The 13,018-nt window shown below is 34.9% G+C and overlaps 1 protein-coding gene across 5 annotated transcripts in view; it reads left to right on the top strand.

Moving 5' to 3' along the window:
- Positions 1-13,018, top strand: part of UNC13C (unc-13 homolog C) — a 505,027-nt gene that overhangs the window by 118,812 nt on the left and 373,197 nt on the right. For all 5 annotated transcript variants that reach the window (XM_045822765.1, XM_045822762.1, XM_045822764.1 and 2 more), the window contains 2 exons: positions 11,231-11,253; positions 11,842-11,906. In XM_045822765.1, the coding sequence (XP_045678721.1) occupies positions 11,231-11,253; positions 11,842-11,906 (88 nt within the window). The remainder of the gene's footprint in view (positions 1-11,230; positions 11,254-11,841; positions 11,907-13,018) is intronic.

A 13,018-nucleotide genomic window follows, 5' to 3' on the forward strand; every position in this document is an offset into this window, starting at 1 on the left:
TAATTTGTATCTCTCTGATGGCTAGTGATGCTTAGCGTCCTTTCATATGTCTCTGGGCCTTCTACATGTCCACCTTGGAGAAGTGTCTGTTCGGGTCCTTACAGCCACTGTGGAAAACAGTATGGAATTTCCTCAGAAAACTAAAAATGGATCTGCCTTTTGACCCAGCAATTCCACTGCTGGGAATATAACCAAAGAACCCTGAAATGCCAATTCAAAAGAACCTATGCACCATAATGTTCATAGCAGCACAATTTACAATAGCCAAGTGTTAGAAGCATTCTAAATGCCCATCTGTAAATGGATGGATCAAAAAACTATGGTACATTTACACAATGGAATACTACACAGCAGAAAGAAAGATGGAGCTCCTTCCCTTTGCAACAGCATGGATGGATCTGGAGAGCATTATGCTCAGTGAAATAAGCCAGGCGGTGAAAGACAAATACCATATGATCTCACCTATAAGTGGAACCTGATTAACAAAACAAACAAGCAAGCAAAATATAAACAAAGACACTGGAATAAAGAACAGACTGACAGTAATCAGGATGACAGGAATAAAGAACAGACTGATAGGATGATAACGGGGGAAGAGAGGTTAAGGGTCATCAAGGAAAATGTAAAAGGACCCATGGACAAAGCTAAGGGCAGGGGAGTGGGGATGGGGAAAAATGGAGACAACTGTACTTGAACAACATTAAAAAATATATACACTAAAAAAGAAGTTTTTTAATGATATGAGTATTGCTACCCCAACTTTTTTTTTCATGTTTATTTTCAGGGAATATTTTTTTGATCTGTTTACTTTCAGCCTGTGTGTGTCTTTCTATATAAAAATGAGACTCTTGTAGGCAGCATATAGAAGGTTCTTGGTTTTTTATTCATTTAGCCACCCAATATCTTCTTATTTGAACATTAAGTCCATTTACATTTAAAGAAATTATTAATATGTATGTATCTATTGCCATTTTGCTAATTATTTTTGGACTGTTTTTGTAATTCTGTTTCTTCTTTTGCTCTCTTTTCTTATACATTGATGACTTTCTTTAGTGTTATGTTTAGGTCCCTTTGTCCTTATTTCTTGCGTATCTTTTGTTAGTTTTTCCTCTGTGGTTACCATGGAGTTCCTATATATCAACCCATATGTATAGTAGTCCATTTTAAACTGATAGGCTTTTAAGTTTGACTGCATTCTAATAACATTACATTTTTATTCACTCCCTCCCCACTTTGTTTTTGACATTATATTTTATATCTTTTTGTTTTGTATCCCCTAACTACTTAAGTAGTTAGTGTTGATTTGCTACTTTTGTCCTTTAACTTTCATACTAGCTTTTAAGTGGCAGATTTACTGCCTTTACTATATATTTGCCTTTACTACAGATTTTTTCTTTCATGTGTTTTTTTATTACTGGTTATGATCTTTCTTTTCCAATTGAAAAAAAGACATGTTAAGTCCTGGACAGTGTGGTTCAGCTGGTTGGAATATCATCCCATATACCAGGATGTTGGGGGATGATTTCTGGTCAGGGCACATACCTAGGTTGCAGGTTCAAACCACCAATGTTTCTCTCTCATATTGACATTTCTTTTTCTCTCCATCTCTCTCTCTCTCCTTCCCTTCCTCTTTCTTTAAAATCAATAAACATATGTTTTAAAAAGACATGCTAATATTTCTTGTAAAGCTGTTTTAGTTGTGTTTAAATCTTAGCTTTTATTTGTTTGGGAAACATTTTGTCTCCTTTTCTGTTCTGAATGAAACCATGCCAAGCAGAGTATTTTAGACTGTAGATTCCTTTATTTCAGCACTTTTAAGTAGATCCTGACACCCCCTTCTGGTCCACAAATTTCTGCTAATAAATCAGCTGAGTGCCTTATAAAATAGCCTTTATATGTGACTAGTTGTTTCCCTCTTGCAGCCTTCGAGAATCTCTCTTTATCTTTAAGTTTTGCCATTTTAGTTATATGTCTTGATGTAGATCTCTTTGGGTTTATCTTTTTTGGGGACTCTGCTTCTTGGAGCTGAATGTCTGTTTCCTTTTCCAAGTTAGAAACAGTTTTTGGCCATTTTTCTTCAAACATGTTTTCTTTCACTTTCTCTGTCTCTTCTCCTTCTCGGGCTTTTATAATGCAAATGTTAGTATGCCAGATGTTATCTCAAAGGTCCTTTAAACTTTTTTAAAATTTCATTTTTATTTTTGCTGTTCTTATTGGGTAGTTTCCACTAAACTATCTTTTAGGCCACTGATTACTTTTCTGTATTACTTAATGTGCTATTCTGTATTATTTAATTGATTTCCTATTGTGTAAGTTATTGTATTCTTCAGCTCTGATTGGTTCTTGAAGTTCTCACTCTGTACCTCTATTCATCTCTAAGCTTCTTGATCATCCTTATGACCATTACTTTGAATTCTTTATCAGGCAAATTACATTTATTTCATTATGTTTTTTTTTTCTCCTGGGTATTTTTTATCTTTCATTTGGAATACTTTCCTTTATTTCCTCATTTTTTTTACTTTGTTAGTTCTATGAATTAGCCAAAAAGCTACCTCTCCTAATCTTGAAGGATTGGCCCTGTATAGGATCAACTCTCTGTAGGCTGCACAGGTTGAGTTGCTTTGGCAGGCTGGCTGGTACCAAAGCAGGAACATGAAGCACCCAGGGTGTCCTGGCAGGCTGGCTGGCTGAAGCTGGGTAGGCATCTGCCAGGGATTCTCAGGGCACATAGCTTGGGGTTTGCCTGATCTAGAGTGAGCACAGGGTTTGCTAGCCTAGGAAACATGGCTCCTGTGGCAGCCTGGTGGTCCACCTGGCCGGGGCTGGTACAGACACTAGGTAAGGTGGCCCAGGGTGCACTGTGGTAGACTTGCAGGTTGCTAGAGCTCCTGGGTTGAGCTCCAATCATGTTCTCTAGATAGAGGGGGAATATAAACAATGGTGCTTCCTGGGACCTCTGATCCTGAAGAGTTCCCATAAATTCTGAGTTCCTGCAGTTCCCCATCTGCTTGGCAAGGGTCTTAGAGTTAATAAATAGATTTTTCCCCATATATAGTCTAGGTACTCTTTCCATCATTCTTCTGTTACTGTGCTCTAGGACAATTGAATCTGCACTTAGCCCCTCAGTGATATTCCTTTCTACTGCTGATTGCTCCCGTGAGGAAGGGCTCCCATGGTTACTGCTTCTCTGTCTCTCCTACCCTTCTTTATGTGGCTCTTTCATTTGTTGTGCAGAAGCTGTTCAATCAGCTCTCAGTTGTTCTTCAGGAGGAATTGTTTTATATGTAAATATATTTTTAATGTGTCTGGGACAGGATGGGTTCAGGGTTTTTCTATGTTATCACCTTGGGCCTGCTTCCTGCATAATCAATTTTAATAGTATTTTACATTAAAAGAATAAATGTATTTCAGTTTGATGTGGATTCTGAACCCATACTTGGTATAGGCCTGAAGTGCCATTTTTCATGGATAAACTTTTTTCATTATTTCCCTAGGTAGATGGAAAATTTTCTTGTTGTTTTCCATTCTCATAGGTAATTTTTATCTCATGAATTTTTATTGTATATTTACACTGTACTGACTCACTGGTTTATCCAGGTAGGTCCAGGAAAAGTTTTATCTTTCTTTGTGCACAGATTTTGTGGTATGGACTTACTATTTAAGTTCTGTGAAAAATGATATTTACCTTTACTTTCAAGTGTTGTATCTTTAACCCCTAGCACTTAAGGGACATGATTAATGTTTGCTGAATGAAAGAATGAATGAATGAATGAATGAATGAATTTTTTCAATACCTCTGTGATCATTTTTGGCTTTTATTTCATTCACTATTAGTTTTCAGTTGCCACTTCATTGTAGTGATTGGGGAATTACATTTGCTTTTCTTTATGAGCTTGGATATGTTTTTAAGTTTTGTTACCTGGCATTTGTGCATGTGTATGGAATTGTGGTATAGGTGAGCCATAATTCAGAATACTTTATATCCTCTTATCCTGCTTTATTACCCAGATGACTGGCCTGGATTTTAAAACTATGAAATAAAATTCTGACTGTTACATGTCACTGTGTTGCTTGAAAACAGTTCTGATTACACACTGCAATGTGGTGTATTTAAGTTCCTTAATAGATTATATAGAGATTTGAATGCTATGAACCCTATTCATCTCCCTTCCATGTCTTAAAATTCTTTACTAGCTCACTTCCATGTTTCAGTTCCTAACACTCTATGTTCTTTCAAGCTTCAATGCTTATACAAATTCCTTTCCCTCAGCCAAGAATGCTTTCATTTATCTGACAAACACCTACTCATAAATCATCTTTCCCATGAATGTTCCTCAAAACCAACATCCTTTCTGGCTGCAGAATTAGGAAATCTTTTCTCTGTGCTCACATATCACCATGTTCATATCTTTCATATATTCATATCATATTGTGTTGTCATTGTGACTCATTTTTTCAATTTACCCTCCGCCTATAAGTGAACAAGAAAGTGAGTGAAATATGAGTTACATTAGCCTTAACCTCTCATTCAGCACCCTCCAGTTGCATCCATAATCATGACTAGGAGGTGAGCAATGTCAAAGTGCTTTCTCTGCCTGGCAGCATGTAGCAAAGATTGATACCTCTCAAGACAGTTGAGATGATTCAGTATAAGAACAGATAAAGGGCTTTGCACATAGTAGGTAATCTCTAAAGAGTAATAGCAAATCAATGACCCTCTAATTACATTATAAGCTTTGAACTATTTTCAGCTCCCATCTCCCGACATTTAGGTATGCTATACAAGCTTTACATGTCATGTGTATTATTATACAGTGGTAAATGAACCAGACCTATCTCCAAAGCAGTCAGTGAACAATGTTATCCCCTGTGTGAGATTTATGTTACCATTGAAGGACATTAGAGAAAAGTGTTTAAGAAAATTGCTAAACTACATAAGAATACAGAACTCATATTGTTTACAAACTTTGAGATTCCTCCATCCAAATTTCCTTCAAAAGGTACGTTTAAGGGTAAAAATCAAAAGAAGAAATGTAATTTTTACTTTTATATTACAAAATTGTGAACTATCTCAAATTTGGGCATTAGGTATTACTTTAAAATTATTTTTGTAGTAATCAGTAAATATTCCTTGGTAGAGTGATATTATAAATACAGAATCATAGCATTTAGAGCTAGGAGCTTTAGATACATGCTGCTCAAATCTTCTTATTTCGCTTTATATGAGGGAGAGCAGGACTAAGGATGTTACATGCTGCCCTGAATCACATTTAAATTTCCTTCTCAGGGATGCTCACACAAGAACTTTTGAAAGCTTTAATACTCAGGAGACATATGTATATTGTGTGCATTTTTATAAGTCTAGGGTTTTAGCTTTCTAGGCTCTTGTGCAACATGGTTGAATAGCAATGTTCACCTCCTAAATACTTTCTAAATACAAAAAAAATTTAATAACCAGTTTTGAGACATTGAAGAATTTACAGTCACTGTAACTTATCTTTAATTCTACTTATAGATGAGATTTCACTATAAAGTAGATAGATTGCCATGGTCCTACATTAATGACACTAAGTAATTGAAACTCAAAATGACCTTGTGAGATGATATAACTTTTAAAACAAAGAACATTGGGAATAGATTGTAGGAAGTATCCAGCATGTCATTACAGAGGTTTAACCAGAACTTGACTAAACAAAACAACTATATGTAGAACAAAAGGCAATTCATTAAGGAACAAAACCATTATGTGTGTTGGTTACATGTGTGTGCCATGTATAAAATATGTATACATATATGTTATATGTGTGTAAAATGAAAATGTTTATTTTTAGATAGTATTTTAAGGCCATTTATTTTAATGGTTGCAAATTATTGCATGAAGGTCATAGAACATAATTTTCAACCCATATTTTTATACTAATTCATGTATATCTTTTTTTAATTATTTATTTTAAATTATGAAATAATACAGATCTTTACATATTGATTTATTTTCAGTACTTAAAATTATATTTGTTTTCTAGCCCTCACCTGTGTGGCTCAGTTGGTTGGACATCATCCTGCAAAATGAAAGGTCATGGGTTCAATTCCCGGCTGGGGCACATGCCTGGGTTGAAGGTTTGGTCCTCAATCAGAGTGCGTACAAGAGGCAACTGATTGATGTTTCTCTCGCACATCGATGTGTTTCTTCCTCTCTTCCCCCTCTCTACAAATAAATAAATAAAATCTTGTAAAAATTGTATTAGTTTTCTAGGGCTGATATAACAAAGTACCACAAATTGAATGACCTTGAACAAGAGAAATTTATTGTCTAACAGTTCTGGAGCCTAGACATCTGAGATCAAGGCGTGTCAACAGTGCAATGCTCTCTCTGAGAATGTTAGGGAAGGACCTGTTCAGGCCTTTCTCTTAGTTTCTGGTAGATAGTTCCTTGGCTTTATATAATATTCTTCTTGTGTGTACATCTGTCTGCAATTTTCTCCTTTTTATAAGGATATCTGTCATAATGGATTGGGGATCACCCTACTCCAGTAAGATTTCATCCTAACTAATTATCTGCAACAACTCTATTTCCAAGGAAAGCCACATTCAGAGGTACAGTGGGTTAGGCCTTCAACATATATATTTTGGGGGACACAATCCAATTTATAACAAAAATAATTTATTTTGTATCAACTTCTAAAAAAGGAATTTCCTCATGAAAACAATTGCTAGACCTCACTAAATGTTTCTATTTTATTATTTTCTTTGTCATCAACCACATATCACAGTGTCTGATTCATGACATCATCAACAGCCTCAGGAATTATTGTAATATTAAAATATTATTCTATCTGTGCTAACTTTATAATCATGATTAGTATAGTTTTAATAAATTGAATCACTTTTCATGCTTATATTTAACATTGTTGCATTCTAACTTGTGAATTATCTAGTCACATTCTTGAACATTTATTTATTGGGGTATTAAGGTCACTTTAAAAAAAGTACTTGTTTTTGAGAGAGAGGGGGAGGAAAGGAGAAAGATAGAGAAACATCAATTGGTTGCCTCCTGCACACCTCCAACTGGGGATCTGGCCTGCAACACAGGCATGTACTCTGACCAGGAATTGAACCAGTGACACTACAGTTCACAGGCCAGTGCTCAGCCCACTCAACCAGAGCAGCCAGGGCTTAGAGTCATTTTTTATAGATGCGTAAGTTCTTTTTATGTACTGAACATGTTAGCAAATTTATTTTATTTTTTATTGTTTTTATATACAGAAGTACTAAATAGACATAAATTTATCAGACTTTTCTTTGGTATCTTTTTTTTACTGCTGTTTCAACATATCTTCTCATCCTATAGAGTTAATATTCTCTCCTACTTTTATTTGCCTTTTTTACTTTATTTTATATTTAACTATTTAATACACCTGGAACTTCATGAAATAGGTATGAGATAAAGGTACAAATGGCTATTACAGACACTGAACGATGGTCTAAGCATCTTTTATTGGATAGCGCTTCTCTTTGTCTGTAGTAACATATGTCCTTTCTTATTCATTGAATTCTTTTTTTTTCCTTTTTTACAAATTGTTTTTCAAGTACAGTTGTCTCCATTTCCCTTCTCCACTCCCCCCTGCCACACCCATCCCTGCCTCCCCCCCTTGATCCTACCCCCTTTGGCTTTGTCCATATGTCCTTTATACATGTTCCCTCCATGACCCTCTCCCTATTTTTCCCATTATCTCCTACCCCCTATCCCCTATCCCCTTTGGTTACCATCAGTTTATTCTTTATTTCAATGTCTCTGTTTATGTTTTGCTTGCTTATTTGTTTTGTTGATCAAGTTCCACTTATAGGTGAGATCATATGGTATTTGTCTTTTATCACCTGGCTTATTTCACTTAGCATAATGCTCTCCAGATCCATCCATGCTGTTGCAAAGGGTAGGAGCTCCTTCTTTTTTTCTACTGTGTTGTATTCCATTGTGTAAATATATAGGGTTTATTACTTAGCTATATTTTATGTTTTCTTGAGCTTTTAATCTATTATTTTCCCAGGTCTATATAGTTTTAGCTTTTATGGATTTTTTTACATTTGTATACATAACTTTAAAATGTCTTAGATGTTTTTATTAATTCGGTCACACTTGAAATTAGAGTAATTAGAGTAATTTCAAGTTACAAATTGTCATTATGATTTTAACTTTTAAATCTACAAATCCATTAGAAAAAAATTTCATCCTTCCTATACAGAAAGGATGAAATGTTTACTTGATTCAGATTTTTAGATACACATAAGTTGATGTAGCTTATTTAACATTGTTCATTCAATATTCAGCAAATATTTGTAGGCTATCTATATTTCAAAAATGCAGTAGATGTTAAGAAAATGTGGTCAATATTACCAAGGAGCTTGTATTTAGGAGGACTGTGGTAAGAAAACTGGCAGAGGGTGATAATTATCCAAGCGGAATGGACACGTGTGCAGGGGTGTCAAACACGTTTCACTGGGGGCCACAACAGCTTCGCAGTTGCCTTCAAAGGGCTGAATGTAATTTCAGCTCCTTAACAGTTAAGGAGTAGTTACATTTATACAGTCCTAAAATTATTTTAGCCCTTTGATGGCCCCCCATCAAATTATAATGGCCCCCCTGGTGTATGGTGTTTGTATACAAAGGCCACAGACCCCTGGGAAGTGACCAGTTTCCAGGAGAGGGGTTATGCTTCAACTGTGTTGGGGCACTGACAGGCAATTGACCAGATGAAAAATGGGAGCATTTGTTTTAGCAAAGGAAACTGGAGGTGGAAAGGCCACAGGTATCAAAGAGTATGGCAAAGAGATGAAAGGGCAAGAATTTACTGAGACTAAAGGAAGATGTGAATGAGGCACAATGGGCCATGAGGCAGCAGTGCACACATATTGATTTTTTTCTCACGTGGGTATTGGGTGACATTGCTCTGTTTTAGAAAGGGAAGGGATGTGATTGTAGCTGTATTTTAGATGGTTCCAAGGGGGAAAATATTGAGGGCAGACAAGAAAAGAAGGGAAATAAACAAAAAGGGTTTTTTGGTAATAAAAACATGTTCAATGAATGAATGAAACTTTGAATGAGTCATTGAATGAAAGAACTGAAATGTGTGATTAGATTTAGCAGCTGAAAAATAACTAATGACTTTGTTAAGATTACCTTTATTTAGTGGGATGGTTGATACAGAAGCCACTCTCAGTGGGAAATGTTAAGTCTTGAATATTTGAAATCAGATTTCACATCATTGCTTTGCAAGCCAATTGTTGCTAGTATGTTGGAAATAACTTACTAATATTGTTATTACTTCATTTATATATTGGGTGTGTATATATATATGTGTGTGTGTGTGTGTGTATACACTTTGACATCACTATTGGTAACTATTTGATAACTATTGGTATTGATATTGATATTGATATCAACTTTGATAGTTATTTCATTAATCCTAATAGTTGACTAGGGTTTTTGTTTGTTTGTTTTCTGGGTTTAAAATTATAATTCCTGAAAATGACATTGTATCCTGTCTTATAGCACTTGTATTATTTTTTTATTCTATTTCATGTTTTAATATACTGGTCAGAATGTCCAAAAATAAATTAATGGTAGTAAGTATTTTTGTTTTGTTTTTAATAATGGGATACCCTAATATTTCACACTTAAGTTAAAGACTCTGAAAATAAGATTTTTAAACATATTAATCTTAGGGAAGACTCATTTCAATAATATTCTTTAAAAATTAGAAGATTTTGAAATTTCATCAAAAACATGAAATTTTCATCAAAAAAATGATTTTCCAAGATCTGTTGAAATGCAGATATGTATTTTTTGACCAGTTAATATGTCATATAAAATTAGTTACTCCATGATTTTAAATCATGCTTGGAGTGAAATATATATGGGCATGATAATTATTTTTCTGGTACAATTATACATTATATTTTGGGTATTTTTAAATATTTATGGCCATAAATAAGAGTGGTCTTTTATTATTTTATATTGTGCTTTACCTCATTGTATATTCAAAGACATAACCCTGAGATATTATAAGATCTCTAAAATATTATAGAAAAATATTTAGTTACAGTAATTAATCTTTACTTAATGATTCCAGAAAACAAATACATTTCAGATTTTCATCAACAGAAGTCATTATTGAGCTACATGACCTTGGGCAAATATTTATCTCTCTGCAGCTCATCTGTACAAGTGAGGGGTTTGGACTCTATGAACCTAAGGTCACTCTAACTCTAGTTTTCTGTCAACTTGTATTCTTAGAGAAGTAGCTTCAGCTGTAACATATAAGCAAAGCTGAATTAATAAGTTTAAAAGCAATAATAATATGCAAGGTGGAAATGGACCATGCCATGATGACCCTGGCAGATTTGGATTTGAGTTCTAAAAAATAAAATGTATCAGTCCATTGTTCTTCTACTTGGGCCCTTGAGAAGTTGAAACTGAAAAATGTGGACCCTGTGATTTATCTGAAATTGCACTGGAGAACTGTGGACCAGCCACCCCTCTCTGTTCTATTTGTTTCAATGTTCTCACCTGAAACATTGGCCCTAAAGGGCAGCACATGGGGATCAGGAGCCCTGGATTTGTGTTCCACATCTGCCATTTACTAGCTTGGTGATCTTAATCAAGTCACTTAACCCCTTCAGGCATTAGTTTTCTCATTTACAAAATGGAGTATATTTAATTACTCTTTTTACTCTTAAATTCTATGATAGGAGAAGCCATGAATAAATAATCCCTTAATAAAACATCCTCAATGTATGTAGTTGTCTGAGGTTTACTTTTACATACATTGATTTAGAGGAAAACAGGAAAAATATTAGTGACCTTACTGCAGTTAGGTATAGAATTTGGGAGTTCGCCCAATGTGCTTAGTAAGTGGCAGAGCCTCAGCTGGAGCCTAGGACTTCTGATTCTTCAACTGTGTTCTTTTCTTTGTACAACACATTGTCTTTCATTAAATCCTGTGATCACCCTTTGTTTGATACTTTTCAAGCATTCTGGTACATTTTTCAACTCCTTAAATTATGAGGACCTATTATCTCTCTTCCCTTGGAGTCCAACCTTGAAATTCGGTTCATTTATGATTTTAAATAATGTAACATAGTAACACTTCGGTCTTGTGTATGTTTAAATAAATGATTTCTTGAAAAGTACTCCATCTAACATTTATCCCTTCTTTTCCTGATTCTCTTTCAGATAGCAGTTCTGTGGATGAAAAGGTTTTAAATCATACTTTTTCTTCCCTCCTGAGGGATCTTGTCTTTTGTACATGTTTGTTTGTGACATATTAGACCTATTTTGGTTCCTCTGTTTTAGCTGTGAAATGTGCATGTTATGCCAGCTTTCCATTCTTTGGTTGTCCTTTAAGTGTGCCCCTGATTTGTTGCATTTATAAAGAGGTCACACCTTGCCAGCTGCGCTTATTTTAGCTTACTCTTGCCTACCTAGGGGTCTGCTACGGTCAAACTCAGCATCTGTTTTTAAGTCTGGCTAATCATGATCTCCTTGACTAATTCATGATCTTCACTGCACATAACAAGTTTTAAGGGCCAATGGTATTTGGAATATGATATATTTCTCTGGACTCTGCCAGTGCTTTTGTTTAAATGCTGACAGCTAATTTGAAAACCTCCACTCACAAAAACACAGTAGCTTTGACTTGGAGCTGACCCTGCTTAGCATCTGTCATACTAGGTGTTACGTGTCTAGTGCAGTTGACCCCTGCCCCCAACTCCCCTGTACACAGCAATGGTTGCTAAAAGTCTGTTTGTTTTCTTTTGTTTTGTTTTTCTCATGTTTTATTTAAGGCTCGAATAGTAAGTGGCAATGATGTGGATGCTTCCAAATTCTCTGCACTCCAGGCATTTGGTGGGTAAGTACATTCATAACCTTTCTAATTTATTCCCTTCATCAGTGGTATGTACTTTTCTGTGCTCTCAACATTTGTATTTTGGATGTAGGATGTGGCCTGATGGTCTAATGAGATAGCCTCACTGTTGCTTTCTTTTTTCACAACAAAGTAGCCCCTATAGTGTTTTTAAAAATACCTATAGATGTATACATGTGTATTTGTGGATACATGCATCTATATGCAAAGAAGTCAAAATCACCTGACCAGATTAGCTGTTAACATTATCATTGCATACATAAATACAAACATGTAATTTTATATAAATGAGTTCATATTAACAGAGTCAATACTATCTTTTGATCTACTTGTTTGTTCTTGATGATATGTGTATAAACATTTTTCTATGTCACTGAATTAATGAATGTAATCTCCAGTATCATTTATTTCCATTATCATTTTTCATAGGGGCACTTAATGGGTAGATAAAAGTATTTAAACTTTACTCACAAAATAATGTATGAATTATCTTCTTTATGTAAAGTACTCCAGCAAAAAGCAAAAGATTGCCTTTAATGCTCATAATTACACATCAGTATCAGTTTGACATGTGTGTTCCTAGACTTTTTTCTATGTGTTTGCATACATATCTATGTTCACAGAAAAATAGTTTTATGTTGTATGTCTCTGTACATTTAACATAAATTAGGCCATTCTGCACGTATATAAATAAGCACTAGTTTAGTGCTGACTTTGCAGCAGGCAGGGTTACGGTTATTTTATGCATGATGATATGTTTGATCCTAACAATGGCCCTGTGAAGTAAGTACTGTGTTTGACTCCCATGTTTACAAATGAGGGAACCTATGTATAAAATAATTTTTAAAAAACAAACTTTCCCTTCATTCAGCTATTAAGTGACAAAATCTGTATTCAAACCCCGTTAATCCAGTTCCAGAGCATTAGCCACTGTGCTGCACTGCACCTGCAACTCATGGTTTCCTCTCCCCGTCTTTCTCTTTTTTCCTTCTAACATGCATTGGAGAACTTCCCACTTCATTATTGCTAAGTGATGCAAATATTTTTAAATATTTATGCAATATTTATTTGTTCATGTTTCTGTTAATTGATTTTCA

Source organism: Phyllostomus hastatus, unplaced genomic scaffold, assembly GCF_019186645.2.
Source record: "Phyllostomus hastatus isolate PE091 unplaced genomic scaffold, TTU_PhHast_1.1 phas_scaffold_501, whole genome shotgun sequence".
Lineage (NCBI taxonomy): Eukaryota > Metazoa > Chordata > Mammalia > Chiroptera > Phyllostomidae > Phyllostomus > Phyllostomus hastatus.